The sequence below is a fragment of the Nyctibius grandis genome, chromosome 1, assembly GCF_013368605.1.
Source record: "Nyctibius grandis isolate bNycGra1 chromosome 1, bNycGra1.pri, whole genome shotgun sequence".
NCBI lineage: Eukaryota > Metazoa > Chordata > Aves > Nyctibiiformes > Nyctibiidae > Nyctibius > Nyctibius grandis.
Genome location: NC_090658.1, coordinates 98851614 through 98868279, shown reverse-complemented (window position 1 = coordinate 98868279; position 16666 = coordinate 98851614). Strand labels below are relative to the sequence as shown.

The 16666-nt window shown below is 42.8% G+C and overlaps 1 protein-coding gene across 2 annotated transcripts in view; it reads right to left on the bottom strand.

Annotated features, from left to right (window-relative positions):
• The window catches only part of LMBRD1 (LMBR1 domain containing 1), a 93071-nt gene extending 85934 nt beyond the window's left edge, over positions 1 to 7137 (bottom strand). For both annotated transcript variants that reach the window (XM_068404542.1, XM_068404552.1), the window contains exons 1-2: positions 7067 to 7137; positions 6304 to 6480 (exon numbers count right to left, since the gene is read on the bottom strand). In XM_068404542.1, the coding sequence (XP_068260643.1) occupies positions 6304 to 6480; positions 7067 to 7126 (237 nt within the window). In that variant the 5' untranslated portion in view covers positions 7127 to 7137. The remainder of the gene's footprint in view (positions 1 to 6303; positions 6481 to 7066) is intronic.
• Between the last annotated feature and the right edge of the window lie 9529 nt (positions 7138 to 16666).

The window sequence follows — 16666 nt, the reverse complement described above, 5'->3', positions numbered from 1 at the left end:
AACTGCCAAAAACCTGCCTCTCCATCTCCAGAAAAGCATTAATAACATTTATAACAGGATACAGATGTAGAACTTTAACATTGTAATTGCTCTTAATTTTGTTGCTCAAATTAAGTTGTGTACAGGAGCAGAGTAACATACAAGGAAACTTACAGCATATTAAAATACTGAGGTGTTATCTTACATTAAAAGATGTAAAGATGCAAAGATATGCATATGTGCCTGAACTTACAAACTTTGCATCACTCTGCACAAGAAGAATCTTTAATGCAAGCCAATAGTATATCGTATCTATTATGTCAGCTTTCAGTCAGCTGCTGAAGCCCCACATTTACACAAACTAAGGAGGTAAAAATCCTTATTCTTACTGGCAAATTATCCATTTGCACACATCATCAGCAACTCAAAAGCAGTAACCAGTTCATTTGAGCTGTTTCAAAAGCTAGTGACAGCAGCACTGTCTTGGCAAAAGCAAGAAGGACTGCCTACCTAGTGAGTATCAGAGCTCCGACATTCTTGGCAGCAGTGCTAATATATCAAGTTGATAAACACATGAATTTACTGCACAAGCACATCCAGGACTCAGCTGAGACCTCATCTGGACAGCCTCTAGATCTAGTCTGTTTTCTTCTCCATCCATTATGGCCCAAGGTTACAATGTATACAGCTAATACCTTAGAAGCACAATAGATTAGGAATGTGAGAATTCATTATTGCTTTCAACAGTAGTTTAAGATGTGAAAATGTGACCACAAATTCTCTTAAAATCTGTAGAATTCAGTTCTACAGTTCTGTTGTACTTCATTCTGTTCCATGCAGCTTAGCCAGCATACATCATAGCACCTTTAAAATATCTGTAACAACGCATTGTATTGATAGACAAGGGAATCAACAAATTGAAAGGATATGTGCAACGAGTATGATGGCCTACGTTAAGCTGTTACTCTTAAGTATTCCTTAACACAAGACACGTTGAAGGATTCAGGAAATTTAAATACAGTTACAAGTGTAAAAAGTAAATAGATTAGTAAAATGTTGCTATGTAAATAAGTATATAAAAACTGCAGTTTAAGACACTTCCAGTTTACCTAAATGCTAAAACCAAAAGCTCCCTCAAAAGATTCATTTTATAATTACATTCATAGAAAGTTAGTTATGAAGAATGCTTGCTTCCCCCAGTGATCATTGAGCAGTCTTCCTTCTCCCAGCAACTGTGTCCAGTTAGTGACTTATGTTAACATATTTCAACAGAACAGTACTATTCAAACTGTACAGATAACTTTCCCAAACAAAAGCAGTACAAGCTCAAACATTTTTGACCTTCACCATTTTTTTGGTGAGGGAATGGCCATGAATTTCATTCTTTTGTCCCTGTTAAAGGGGACATTTCTACTGTCACTGCTGAACCCTGCAATAATTTCATGCGTACCCAGTGAAGATAGCTCCCATTCTCCACAAATATACCTTAACAGAGCTTAAAGTGGTGCAACATTCCAGGTTTCAGTATTTGTGATGTTTCATCAAATGTAGATGAAGCAATCATTCTGCTGATTAGCATCTCCCAAAGCTTAGGCAACAAAAGGAAGATACAATATCAAGGACTGGAGAGTGGGTCATAGCATTGTTAGATATAAACAAAATTCATATCCAGGTCTTGGATATTCCAGCCTGTTACCTCCAAAATGGGACAGAGGCACGATTTTGACTGCCAGATGGAGAACCATCTAGAAACATGCACATCTCAGCCACATCTGACTACCATGAATATTTTGGCCAAGTATTGTTACTTCACAAGTAGTAATTCCTACTCTGGTCAGGAAGCATGGTTGAGATAATGATTTCTCAGCTAACACCTTTCTAGAATAAGAATCTGACATTTCTAGTGGTTCTGTATTATGAACAGCTACATAATGAGTTCCTCCCCAAGATGCAAAAGATCTTAATAGAACAGTCTGTGAAAAGGGTCTCCCATTAAACAGACACTACTCCTTGAATCATTAATGAGACAACTGGCTTTTAACAGCTCAGGCAGGCATCCAAGGTTTGTGAGGTGTTCAGTCTAACCAAACCGAAAGAAATGTCGCTGGCTTTTAACTTCATATAGTAGCAAGAATCCACACATTTCACAAAGAAAAGCTCTCATCACCTCCCCTGCCTTCTTCTGCATCAACAATATAATTAAAAAAAGACAGCGTGATGATGATAATGTTCTTGTTTCAAGCAGTCTTCCTGCTGCAAGACAGTATCAACTATACAGGAGACTTGTAGGTCAGACCCAGAGGTCTCAGGTTCCAGGTAGCAATCTTAAGTCTTTAAGCTAGGGTGAGGTTTTCTGTTTGTAAGTGCTTGTTATAAATCAAACAAGCTTTCAGATCAAACAGATCAGATCCAACTGGATGTATTTGAAGTCCATTGCACAAACTAAAGCACTGTCAATGCAAACAGCCAAAACCTTCAAGATAAAAGTGGTGCTGGCAAATATCATCAGGACTTCACTTACAAGGTAACACTCAAGTTCTTTTGATTAGTACTAGAATCAAAAGCTTGCTTTCCTATTTAATAGCACTATGAATCAAAGTAATCCCAGCCTCCGTAAAAGGTGTTGTTACAATGAATTCTATTATACATAGGAATAATGACCACCCAAGCCCGTGCACCACCACTCCATTCCTAAAGGACTACACAACTACTGTGCAAAGCCTTCGAATACCAAAAGTGCTCAATTAACTCACTATAAAAGCTTTAAGATAATATTTGTTAAATCTCACAAAATATGGTGAGAGACACCAACTGGTACCAAAAGTCACAAGCCACTTGTTTATAGTAAAGAATAACTTTTCTTAATTGAAAGATGTATAAACAGTACATTAAGTTTAACAGTCCTGTCAAAACGGACAAAACCTCAAGGTTAACAAAGGCTGGCCAAGGTATAGTATATGGCCCTTGTCAAGGATGACACTTCAGAACACATGATGGAAGAGGGCTACACAATATTGTTTTAAGTGAATTCATCCAGAAAGCAGCATCATTTTGACAGCCTTCACAGAAGGGTAATCTGCCTGGGTACTACACTTCAGACAATTAAGCCAATCCCTGTAGCCAGGACACATACCTTTGCTTGCCACTGAACACACAATTCAATGAGACCTTTGAACCATCAGACTATGCCTTCAATTTAACCTCTGCCGTTAGTATAACGTGCTTGTCCCTGAGTTTGCTCACAGAAAAACCTCAAGAATATCTACAAGTTGGTAACTAGGGTCAGATGCATTAAAAATGAACCGAAAGCCCACGTATAGTTCCTCTTCCTTGTAAGTTGAGCATCCTTGACTTTCATCTCTAACACTGATACTGGGAATTACAGTTGGGAAGTAGAGGGAAAGAGTACATACAGCAAAAAAAAATTGTTTACCTAGGATGTGGATAGCTGCCACTGCTCTTTTGGCATATACTCTGAAAACACCTAGTTGGAAGGTTTTTTGATGAACTAGTGATTTATCTACAGAGAATATTATCCACATCTGCTACTGTTACTGGAAAATAGTAACCAAGAAAACTCTCTAAACCAAACGATAGTTTAGAAAGCCGACATTGGTTTATTGCAGCGCTGGGTGCATGGGGGATCCCTCCTCCTAGCATGCACACCTGGGAACAAAAGCTTGCTCATTTTATACATTACAGAAAAGTGAATATTCATATAATTCCAAGAAAAGCCCACCTATTCCAAGAAACATGCATATGCTAATACATTATGTAATTGTCTTTGTGCATGTGTACTAAATTGGGGAAGGGGTCTTGGGTGGTCTCTGGAAGTCTCTGGTGGTCACAATCCCCCCTAATTGTGCTTCTGCACAAGCGTGGTCGAGGCCTTCTTATTTACAAGTGCAGGTGGCCTCAAGGAGAAGATATTGTTCTGGTTCTCACTGGACTTCTCTCCTCTGGTGCCAGAGTTTGTGAATCAAGTTAATTTAGATATCAAAGTTGTTTTTCACAGTCCTGTTTGTCTTTGGCCCTTCTTTATAATTAGCAAGGAATTTAACAGAGACCTTGGATTTTCTAAGACTAAGCGCAAGCAAGAATCATTGACAACTATAACACTGTTATCAGTCCCATAAGCAGACTCTATCTATAAAACATGCAGTTTGCTTCAGAACATACTGTTATTCTCTGTTATTCTAGCTGAAAGGAAAATTACTAACAGGAAAGTTGATTCTGTGTAAAGGTAACACAGAGCAGGCTTTTTAGAGCCTACTCTGAGGCCTACTCTTGGCTAAACCATTGCTAAACCGTCTGGTATCACTACCTGGATCTGCCTCAAAAATTCACTAAGAAGAATCTAGCGAAGACTTAACTCACTCTGATCATCCAAAACAACAAAGGATTCTTGCCAGAGTCAGTCCTTCAGACTCCAGCATCAGATAAAGGGCCTTGGAGGTGCTGGGTTTGAAAGAATGGTCCATAGCAGGGAGTAGTCTCTTGGAAATATTCAGAACCCAATCCAGTCTGTCCTACTTGTGAAGCACTAGCAGAAAAGAAGCACATGTTACCCAGGACAGTGTTAAAAGCTTTAACAATTCATTAAGATCTCATGTTAAGATGCTGTCAACCTCCTAACTTGACATTACTCCTGAACTGAAATTACTACACCAATAGAGCTGTGTGTTTACACATAGGTTTGTATGTTCCGACTGACTTCAGATCCACTCAACCTTATCAGGAAGGCCACGTTAATATTTCTATATCACAACTTCAACACTTGTGTTGAATCAAATGTATTAATATCAGAAGATCTCATGTTATTGCTGCAAGGCTAGAAACTCATTCAGCTGAGCCTTAAAAGAGAACGAAGAATTCTTCTGCAAGGCAGTATGGAGAAGTTTTATTTCAACAGGCCATCAGCAGCATCTACAAATACTAGGAACTAAGCAGGACCAAGAAGCCTCAGAAGCACAGGCAAAGGTACTTTAAAGAAAAAAAAACTTTACCACAAGCAGGAAAGCTTGCTTTCAGGTAAAATTTTTAAACAGAATCTATCCACCCCATCAAATCACATACTCTGTATTATTCTCATTGAACTGCATATGAAAGGTTTCTTCCATCTTCTATGTCCATTTTAATTCTGAACAAGCAAGGTCTGAAGACACAAATTTTTAACAATAACACTGAACAATAGCTTAATTTATTCTGTGTTACCACTGAGCAGTAAACACAACAAAAAAATCACATCACAGCTCGATTCTAAAGGCTTCTTATGACTTCCATTTACATGAGCAGCAGCCAGAAGGCACTATATTGGCTGCAAGCTAGATCTGAAGCATTACCAGTGATCTGGCTGGACCTAAGTTTTCCTCTGGAAGGAGGGCTGGAAGGGAATACAGTCTTTAAGTCCAGTGTGCAGGCATTTACCATCTGCCCACTCTCTCATTTGTTTCAGGATCATCTCTTTTACTATAGGTCCAGGTAGGCTCCAAATGAAACTAAACTGTTATTTAAATTATTAATATGCTCCCACTTGACCTGTTTTTAATGGCAGTGTCCTCACAAAGACACTGGGTCACTACCTTCAAGAACCCTCCTTGAAAATTAAAAAGGCCAATGCTTTAAGCTTTGGGAAGAACTCTTACTTACAGTAATGCTTAGAGTAGACTACAGTGAGTAGTCATCTCATTAAGAACTCATTTTGCACAGCAACCCCGTACAGTTTAAGCTTATAAAAACTGTAGTTCAGTTAAGGCAGCATCAGCCAAGAAGAGGTACTACTGTATTCCCCTCCCCCAAGCGTTTTTCCAGCTTTTCCTCTAAAAGGGCTTATTAACTCAGGCTCTGCATTATAGGTAGATTGACACAGTAAATCTTTATAAGTCATAATGTTTCAGTACCAGAATAATAGAATGCTGGCAAAAAAGACAAAATAATCTTAAATTGCAAATTGGCAATAGAGTCTGTTTTCGAACAAAGGGGCAACAAATTCCTTTCCACAATGCCCCATTATAATGTACTAAAAAGCAACACGTAAGAGATTTATTTATATCTTCAGGATGGTACACGCACTCCTTTTAGCACACTAGAAGGAATGCATGTTTGTAAATGAGTAGAATATCAAATAAATAATAGAAGTGAGAACTGAAATCCAATTCAAGTAACAGTGTTGTATTCACAGTACTAGTTCTCAGCTTTCCAAAAAAGCCAGGCACTAGAACAGGTATTAGCACTGGTTTTAAACACTTTGACAACCCAAGAACATCCTCTTCCAAGACAAGTGCTTCTTTTGAAGAGACAATTAACATTTTTAAAAGTCCATACCTTAAATGTACCATTTTGATTTTTCATATATGAAACCAAGAAGATGTCCACTGGTAGTAGCGCTGATGAGATAAGAGCAACTGCCAACGCAAAGATAGCCGTTATAGTAGAAATCACTTCACTTTCCCGCCGACTCTGATACTTGCGCACGTAAACCCAGCAGAAAACTAGAATAGCCTGAAAGACATGGGGAAAGGTAGTTATGAGTTACGTAATAAGGATGTCAGACAGCAGGTACTTAAGTTAGACCTTATATCTTGGTATCAATGACTTGCATAGCATCAACACGCTTTTTCCCTGAGCCCTAAGCATCAGTGTTACATTCACCACACACAATTCACTCTTTGTACCTTCGCTAAGAACAGCTTGAGCAACAACAAGAGCAGCACTCGCACACGGAGCAGGCTAAAACACAAACAAGCAGCGCTGAGCACGCAGGCAGGAAGGAAAGACAGCCCCACACCCTCAGCTCCAGGCTCTGCTGTGGCCCACGGCACCACGGCCCAGGCACCGGCAGGCGCTGTACGGAAGGGCTCGCTGCCGGGGCAGGCTGGACTGAGGGGGCACAGGCCGAGCGAGGAGGACAGGTGGGGAAGCTCGGAGCTAGAACAGCGAGCGGCCGAGGAAGGAGAAACACCCGGCCCGGCGGGGGCTAGCGGAAGGGAAGGCGGGGATCCCGCTGGGCTGGGGACGGGCAGGGGTGTGTGACCGGGACAGCCGCGCGGGCCGGCCGAGCCCCGGCCACGGCAGAGCCGCCTCTCACCAGCAGCGCCAGGCCGAAGAGGCACCATCCCGTCAGCAGCTCGGAGGCGGCCGCCGCCATCTTGGCTTCCGTCAGCTACAGCACACCCGCCCCCCTGAGGCGGGGACTTTTAACGGGGCGGGCATCGCGTCACCATGGGGACTGTGTCTAACAGCCGCCGGGCGCGGAGTGTGACGTCATGTGCCAGTGACGGTGACAGCTTTCGCTTTAGTCAGCAATGAGTAGCTGCTGCCCTGGTTCGCACGTTCAGCTATCGGTGCTGCAAGCAGCAGCGAAGGGCTGGTAGCCAGGGGCTCGCCACGCAGGGAGTCTCCGTGTCCGCTGAGTTAGTCTGTGATATGAGAGAAGCGCGGCTGGAGGGGAACAGTGACGAGAGGCGGCAGGCGCGCGCTGCCGGGAGCCCCTCCCGCGCCCGGGGTTCGCCGCCGCCCCGCGACCGAGCGCAGCGGTCGGGGGGCAGGAAGGGGGGATAGGGCGCGTCAGGGCGAGCCGCGGCGGGGGGCCGCTGCCGGCTGGCCCCAGTCCCTGCTCCCGCGTGGGGTCTGCCATTCCTTCCCCTCCCGGGGCCGGTAGGCAGAGGCACGGCAGTGGCCGGTCCGTGGGGGCTCCTGCTGAAGCGGGAAGGGGCAGCGGGAGAGAAAAGCGGGGGGGGGGGGGGGGGGCGTAGATAAAGATAAAAGATGCACGAGGAGGTATGAAGCACTTTTAAGTTTTTTGTTTGTTACTTTTCTCTGTTAAAGTACCTAAAGTATTTCCTAGATGGCTTGCAGCTTCCTAAGGCGCCTGGCAGACGTGCGGGCTTTGTCAGCGCTCCGCGCCCGTGCGGACACGCGTGGAGGGATTTTCGGAAGGGGGCGGGCAGCGTGCGGCGGCCGCGGAGCGCACGAGCTCGGGGGGGCGGAGCCGTGAGGGCGGGAACGTGGCCCGGCGGCGGGGGCGGGCGGCTTCTTGGCCGGCGGCTGCGAGGGCAGTACGGGCCGCGTTCGTGAGGGGTCCGGCGGGCCGGGGTGCGCGGCGGGGCGGGGGCAGTCTCGCACCCTGAAGCCTTTGCTCCGGGCTTGAGTTCACTGCGACGGCGCTGAGGAACGAAAGGCGGGCGGGGCCGGTGTCGCAGGCAGGCTCGTACTGTCGAGGGCGGTAGGCGGCCTCACCCGGAGGCAACCCCCGCCTCTGGGAGGGTGCCCTTGAGGTAAGTAGCAAGTGTTGGGGGAAGCTCGAGCCTACCGAGAGGGGACATAGGGCGGTGGTGCCAGGCTGTGAGAGCGGTGGGGGGTGGGAGCGGAGTGTGATCTGGGAGAGGCCTCGCCTCAGAGCAGGGGATGCTAGCGGCCGGTGTGAGGGTGGCCTTGGGGAGGGGCTCGATGTGGGGCTGGGTGGTGCTCAGGGGAGCTTGTAGCCTTGAGAGGGTAGATTTGGTGGCACGGGCTGTGGGAGAGACTCACCTTAAAGGTTTTGATGTCTGTCTAAGGCTTTAATTTGCTGCGAGTGCCTCGTGCAGGTCAGGTGTGAAGGAGCCTGCAGGAGTGACGGAGGGGTGAGATTGGGAGCCTTGTTTGGAGCACGGCCTGCCCTGGTGGGTTTCTGTAAAAATGTGCATGAGCTTTGTTAGTTCATCGGCCTCGGTACAAGGGGCTCACAGAGCTGCAGGAAGGGACCTGCCAGGGTGCAAGGGTGGCCATGTTTTCATCCTGAAGCAGTAGATACCTTTGCTATGTTTCTATTTGCTGTGAGAGCAAAAGTACTCATGAGCCAAGAAAGAGGTTGTTGAGATTGGCACACGGAAATCAAGGAGGTGATTGGTGACAGCCAACATAGCTTCACCAAGGGCAAATCATGCCTCACAAATTTGGTGGCCTTCTACGGCGGGGTTACAGCACTGGTGGATAGGGGAAGAGCAACTGATGTCATCTACCTGGACTTGTGCAAAGCGTTTGACACTGTCCCGCACGACATCCTTGTCTCTAAATTAGAGAGATGTGGACTTGACAGATGGACCACTCGGTGGATAAAGAATTGGCTGGATGGTCGCACTCAAAGAGTTGCGGTCAACAGCTCAATATCCAAGTGGACACCAGTGACAAGTGGCATTCCTCAGCGGTCAGTATTGGGACCGGTCCTGTTTAACATCTTTGTCGGCGACATGGACAGTGGGATTGAGTGCGCCCTCAGCAAGTTTGCCAGTGACACCAAGCTGTGCGGTATGGTAGACACGCTGGAGGGAAGGGATGCCATCCAGAGGGACCTTGACAGGCTTGAGAGCTGGGCCTGTGCAAACCGCATGAATTTCAACAAGGCCAAGTGCAAGGTCCTGCATGTCGGTCAGGGCAATCCCAAGCACAAATACAGGCTGGGCAGAGAATGGATTGAGAGCAGCCCTGAGGAGAAGGACTTGGGGGTGATGGTTGATGAGAAGCTCAACATGAGCCGGCAGTGCGTGCTTGCAGCCCAGAAGGCCAACCGCATCCTGGGCTGCACCAAAAGAAGCGTGGCCAGCACGTCGAGGGAGGTGATTCTGCCCCTTTACTCCGCACTCGTGAGACCCCACCTGGAGTACTGCATCTAGTTCTGGGGCCCCCAACATAAGAAGGACATGTAGCTGTTGGAGCGAGTCCAGAGGAGGGCCACGAAGATGATCAGAGGGCTGGAGCACCTCTGCTATGAAGACAGGCTGAGAGAGTTGCGGTTGTTCAGCCTGGAGAAGAGAAGGCTCTGGGGAGACCTTCTAGCAGCCTTCCAGTACCTGCAGGGGGCCTACAGGAAAGTGGGAGAGGGGCTTTTTACAAGGGCATGTAGTGACAGGACAAGGTGGAACAGTTTTAAACTGAAAGAGGGTAGATTTAGATTGGATATTAGGAAGAAATTTTTGACTGTGAGGGTAGTGAGACACTGGAACAGGTTGCCCAGAGAAGCTGTGGATGCCCCCTCCCTGTCAGTGTTTAAGGCCAGGTTGGATGGGGCTTTGAGCAACCTGGTCTAGAGGAAAGGTGTCCCTGCCTGTGGCAGAGGGGCTGGAACTAGATGATCTTTAAGGTCCCTTCCAACTCAAACCATTCTATGATTCTATGAGATTCAGGCTGTTTTGTAGCCTTGTGAGAAGAGACCGTTTGGGGCAGGGGGAGCTTGGCCCTGGAGTGGCAAGCGTCCAGTTGTGAGGCCAGTGTGGGTGACAGGAGCTTGTGATGGCAGCAGTGCTCATGAACTAACGGTGAGGTGAGAGGTGGGACTTCTTGTGGGTCCATAGCCTCCAGAGAAGGGACCTGTTGGTGAAGGAGCTGTGAGAGCCTCACCCCAGGCTGTTTTTTGTCTTTGCTGAGCCTTAATTTATTATGAGGGCTATATAGGAGACAGTAGTGTGTGGTGGTGCTCATAAGCTATGTCCAGGTCATCTGAGGTGGGTGCTCAGGTGGACTGGTACTCTCAGGAGAAGGTATGTGGTGGTGTGTGTGAGAAGAGCAGCAGAGGGGTTGAGGCTTGCCAAGGAGAGGCTGTCACCTGTGCCTGATTTTCACTTGCTTTGAGGGTGTAACAGGCAGCAGTGGCATGTGACAATGCTCATGAGCTGAGTTACAGGCAGGTGGGGGATTTTGGGTGGGTTTTTCACAGAGAGGAAAAGGACATGTTGGGGGAGGGAGCCTTGGAGCAGCAGATATCGATGCTTGGTGTTTATTTGCTGTGAGGGGGTGTGAGTGATGGCACTCGGAAGTCCACTAATAAGGTGACCAGGTAATGAGTTTTGAGGCAACTGAACAGCAGTCTGCCAGTGCCTGTAGGGAGGTCATTGAAAAGATGGAGCCAGGCACTTCATGGTGGGAGGAGAAGGGACAACAGACATGAACTGAAACAAGAGTGTGTCAGACTTGGTGTAAGAAAAAATTTTCACTGTGCAGACAGTTCAGCAGTGGAACAGATTGCCTGGAGAGGTTGTGCGTTCTTGGATGTTTTCAAACACAGTGTGGTAATAATGCCCTAAGCAACCTGGTTTCAAGTTATAGTTGACTGTGCTTTGAACTAGATGATTTCCTGGGGACCCTTCTAGCCTGAATTATTCTATGGTCCAGTGATATGTTCTTTGAAGATTAATTTCAGAACCCAAGAGCTTTCTGTAGTGGAAACTGAGAGACTTCAGAAAGAGTTCTACTGAGTTAATACACAAGTCGTGGGTGGGTTTGCTACGTTAATATTTTTTTAACAGAGTCTCTTCAGGATGAAGGGACTTAAAGGCAAAGGGCATTTCCTATCTCTTAATGCATATGGTCTGAGTGTCACAGAAACAGGACATAAAACAATCCTGCAGGTACTAAAAGGCTAAATATCTCCTGTTTGAGCCCTTACGCTTATGAATGCTGTATGATGTGCACATAGACAGTTCTTCTCAAAGAATATCTAGTTACTACCAAATAGCCTTCCTATTTCAGCAAACACTGAAATACTTGACTTGTGAATAATTGAAATGTTTATGATTTAAAGAAATTGAAGTTTACCTGAAGTGGCAAATAAATCCACTATCCTTTTCAACTGTGAAAACACACAGAAGGAAAACACCACCCTGAATAATGTTTTACTGCCTGTTTAGGATTAAATTATAACTATATTGTGTATGTCTTCAGGTTTTTTTTTTATATATTACTATTAATGTGTATGTATTATCTCCACCACAGAAAATATTTCCCTCAATGTCATTACTATTAAATATGTATAATTCAAAGCTGCTCTAGACCTCATGAAGAATTAAAAACTTAAAGAACAACATTAAAAATAAACTATTCCCAAGTGGGAATGGAAGTAATTTGCCCTTGGAGTATATAAAGATTTTTGTTTTTTACAGCACTGCATACCTTTATCAATAAAATATTGAAATACCAAACACCAGAGACCCATAAGTAGTTAAGAAATAAAGCTGCTGTAAAAAAAAAAAAAAAAAAAAAAAAAAGCTATAGCTGTATCCTACCACAAATCTTTTTGTTTTGACTGAAATGGTTACATAAATATTTAACCTGCCTTTGTAAATAAGCCATTAGAGTAACTTCAGCATGATCAAAAAATCTTTTCCATTCTAAACAGTTAAGAGTTTATGTAGTTTAACGAACAGTAAAAAAAAAAAAAATCAAACTAGACCCCAAAATTATGTATTTTCCACTAACAGAAAAATACAATTTATCTTTGAGTCTTTTGTTAAAATCTTTCTATATTTTTGCAGTAAATGGTAGTTTTAAAGAAATTAGCATTGATCTGTCAGATCCTATTTGGTAAATATAGTTGCTAACCTAGTCTTAATTGGGTAACAGGCAAGGTTTTCAAGGTTTCAGTGAAAATTTTTTCATGTCCCTGTGTGTAAAATGATTACTGTAATTCATAGTTTAAAGGAAGAACTTCAGGTTTTGACAGAATGGAAGTAATGGGTTTATGTACAGTGTAGGTAAAATGGAAGTTCATGCCACATTACCACTAGCTATCTGAATGGTTTTTCTTTATTCCCTTAAATTCAGAGTTTATAAATTCAAAACATTTTGTCCTTTATTCTAATAAAATCAGCAGATAATTGTCTGAAGAATGATCTACAAACAGAATTCAGAGGAACAACTTCAATTTTTTTTACTGTTGGGTGGGACACTGCAGGTGTCAAGTACATGCAAAAATGTAAAAAAACCCACAGTTTAATAGCAAAGCTAGTATTTTTTTAATTATTCAGACAGTGGCCTTTCTCCTGTGCCTTATGCCAAGACAAGTCCTTTAAACTTCAGTCATAAAAATGGTGTTCAGTTGATGTGTTGACTTTTGTGATATCTTTTAGAAGCAGAAATTTCATCCCTTGTTTAGTATGCCTGGCAAACCTGAGATTAACAGTCTTCATGGCTGTGTTCACACAGCTCTGTAAGCAGGTGCTCATGGATAAATTTGAGGTCAGATTTCTGAGTATTCACAATGTCTGTTGACAGGACCAGCCTTGAGGGTAGGCTGGTTAGATGTTTCTTGGCATACCAGGGCTATGTTTGTCTTTCACAGTCACAGTAGACAGCTTCTAGGACAGCTACTGTTTGTACTGCCCCAGGTCTACCTGCACTTTACTCAATTGTGTTGTTACGTCATGGAGGGAAAATGAGCAGCCACAGAACAGAACTCCATAAGGCATATTGGTCATTAAGACTAATTAATAAGAGACCATAGATCAAGAAATAAGAGATGAGACAACTGGTCACTAGTGCAGAAGAAAAATCTCTACTCTGTATGAATAGAAGAGGAGGCCAGAAGAACAGGTATATTTTTGTAGAGAGTTATTGTTTGAGAGAAGATGTGTGGGGGGGTGGGTTTGTGGTATAAGCCAGCCAGTGAAGTGGCCTCATTCATACCAAAGTTACTGATAACCTCCCAGATGAAAGGTAGTGCGAGGCCATGTGAGTGCTTAGGATCCTCATGATCAGTAGATGTAGTCTTGGCTGCAGTGATGTACACCAGTGCTGTTTTTCCAACAGCCAGGTTAAGCTAGTATGGCTTATAAGATGAGCCTACTAGTTGTAGCTGTGGTGCTGTTCTCCCCTACATTCCAGTAGTGCATGTGCCTCTCTTCCTGCCTAGACTCAAGAGATTTGTCTTGTCTTCTTTCACACTTCTGTGCTTTTGCAAGTAAAGTCTTGTCATCAAGATGCCACAATGTGGAGCAAGACCAGCAAATGCACTAAAGAGTGCCAGTGGATAGAAGTACTTGTGTAGGGCATAGTGTATGGGGTCACGGGGTGAGAACAGTACAAAAAGTGAAATGATTTCTGGAAAGGTTTTATTGGACATGTTTGTAGCTAGGGTTGATAACTGCAACCTAATAATTGACTCTTTAAAAATTCTCACTGCGCATGCTACAAAAAAAAAAAAATATTAGCTATTTTTACAGATCATTGAGAGAATGTGTGAATGAAAATAGAGTGAGTGAGTCTGCAGAGAATGCTGTTACCATATTCCTCAAAAAAACCTGACATGCATTGTAGTGGTAGCAGTTGTAGTGTGGAAAAATAAAGAATTATATCAGTGGCTTTCCCTATATACCCTCCCCACTTTCCCATGCAAGACAGTTGCACAGTGTCAAAAAAAGGACTGCAAAAATTTTGTGTTATAAAGAAAAGAAATTTTAAAATAAATTTTAAATTTATATTGTTTATAAAATAGTAAGAAATAAGTCCAAACTATGAAAAATGTCTTAGATGCTACTTAAAAGTAAATTCCACAGGTTTGTTATTAATAAAGTATTCATGTGGTAAAAAACAGAGAAAGAAGAGGAGTGATATTGTAGAAATTAAAGTATATGAAACAAGATACAGTCTTCATTTTGACCAGGACAAGGGATTAGTATCATACTTGAACTGGATAGTGTACATACCAACAGGGAGCAGGTGCACCTTCTCGCTTGACTGAGCTGCTCTTCTCGCCACTTGATAATCCCACAAGTTTCAAGGGGGCTGAAAGCATGTGGGCTAATGGCAATGCCGTATTTAAAAATTCAGTGATTAACTCTACTTTTTCTATATTTTTTTTTCTCGTGTTAGATGAGAAAGTAGTGAAACTGGGGTTAGTAGTATTTGACAGAATATATCATGGTCTTGTACTTGAAGGTGTAATTATTCTTTGTGTTATGTGGTTTAGAATCCAGTAAAACCTGTAAGCCCTATGGCACAGAATGCACTGGACCTGGCACTGTGCAAGTACACACATTAACCATTGGCAATAATAAGTTTTTTTTTTTAAAGTCCTTAAACTTGTGTGAAGAAAATTGACTGTAACTGCTTGAAATTTCTTCTGTTTGATTTAAAGCTGTAGTTCATTTACCATTACTGCAGACCAAGCTAGATTTCTGAGTTTGGTTTGTCATACTGTATTATGTCAATGCAGGCGTCTTTCCTTCCATCAGTGCACTTCAGTGCTTACTTAGCCTTATTTAACCAGTAGCATAGCTTTGGTTTTCTTCTTATACACTATTAAGAGTTAATTTTCATTCTGTGAGTAAGACTTTCCACTGTATCATGCATGGCCAAAAAACAACAGCAAAAAAAAGGACAAAATTGGAATCTGCCAGTCTGCATGATAATTAACGAATATTTTAGAAGGTGTTCACAAAATTAACTTGGACATTATTTTATCACTACATTAATAGAGAACATCATGATGTGTCCTTTATGTCTTTGCTCCTTGTATTGTTTCCTTATCATAAACTATTACCTTGTTTCAAGCTCCTCAGTCATGCTGATCTCTTCAGAGTGCTTGGCTTTAGTGCAGTCTATCATTCCTTTTCACCGAGAGAAACCTCATTTTCACTTCAAGCCTTATTTAGTATCAGTACTTTGTACTATGGTATCAGTGGCTCAACATTTACATGAAAAATAGGGACAAGTTTTATGAACCTCATGAAAACTCCAGTTTGACCTTAACTTGGTTTAAGTCAGCTCAGTTCTTATTTTGGGTAAGCATAGAGAAGAGAACAATTTTCAAAAGAAGTAATGATGTCACACTGAGGAAAAACAAATGGTCACACTGGGTTGGGAAAGAAGTTTTCTCAATATTCAGTGGAATTTAGGGAAAGCATATATGAAGCAGGTAAGCATACAGTGGGGCTCCTCCCAGCATCCCCATCAGCACTGACAGGCTGTTCTTCAGGGAGCCCAAGTCAAAGGTTGCATCATTTTTGGAGGCTAAACATAGGCTTTCTGTGCCATCGATTTGTCAAGTCACGTTTTGTGTCTATTTATCATGTCATTTTTAACAATATTTTTACAATAAATTCCACAAAATAATTTATATAAATCAAATTGTATAACTGATAGACATAATAATTGATGTACTTAAAATGGATCATTGTCCTAGGCAAAGCTCAGTCCCTAGAACGTACAAGTTTCTAACATGCAAAGAAAAACCCGGCATAGTTTGGGACTAGTAAACTCTTTATCAAAGCATAGAACTGTCACAAGGTGGAGAGGAATAACTCATCTGTGCATTAAGATGTGTCTCTTTTATTGCTGTGGTAGTACTGAAGTAGGGGAAAAGCTGGTTTTTGTTGTTGTTTATTAATTTGGAACAGAGATCATCTTTTAAAAGGTTGCAAAATGCTAAATAAAAATAAATAGTTGAGTTAGAAATTCAGAATTAATCTATGGAAGGATTTAGAGTGGTTGTTCTTTTAATATATTAACAACTGCATAATAATGTTTATGGAGGTTCTTTTCTGTTCTGTTCCTCATTTTGTTTACTTGAACAAAAACAGAATTTTAAAAAAAGAAGTCTGAGGGCAGAAGAGGTGATTCATTTCTCCAGGAGACAGAGAGTGTAGGTCAGTAACATTTTCTTTAATGAGGGCTGTAAAAACAATTAGGAACCCTCAAGGTCAATTTATTTCTAAATTTTTTTTTTTAAAAAAAAACACAATAATTAAAAGCTGTTCTGTATGCAAATTACAGTTCTGTATGAGCTTATAAGAATGAAAACAATGTGAACTTCCACAACAGAAATGTGTGAACATTCCCACAACAAAAATGAATGTGAACTCCTGTATTCCCCTGAAACTTTCTGCCTGATGTTTTCAGTCAGAATAAAAAGAAATTTCCCCAGTATTTTTCTCATGGT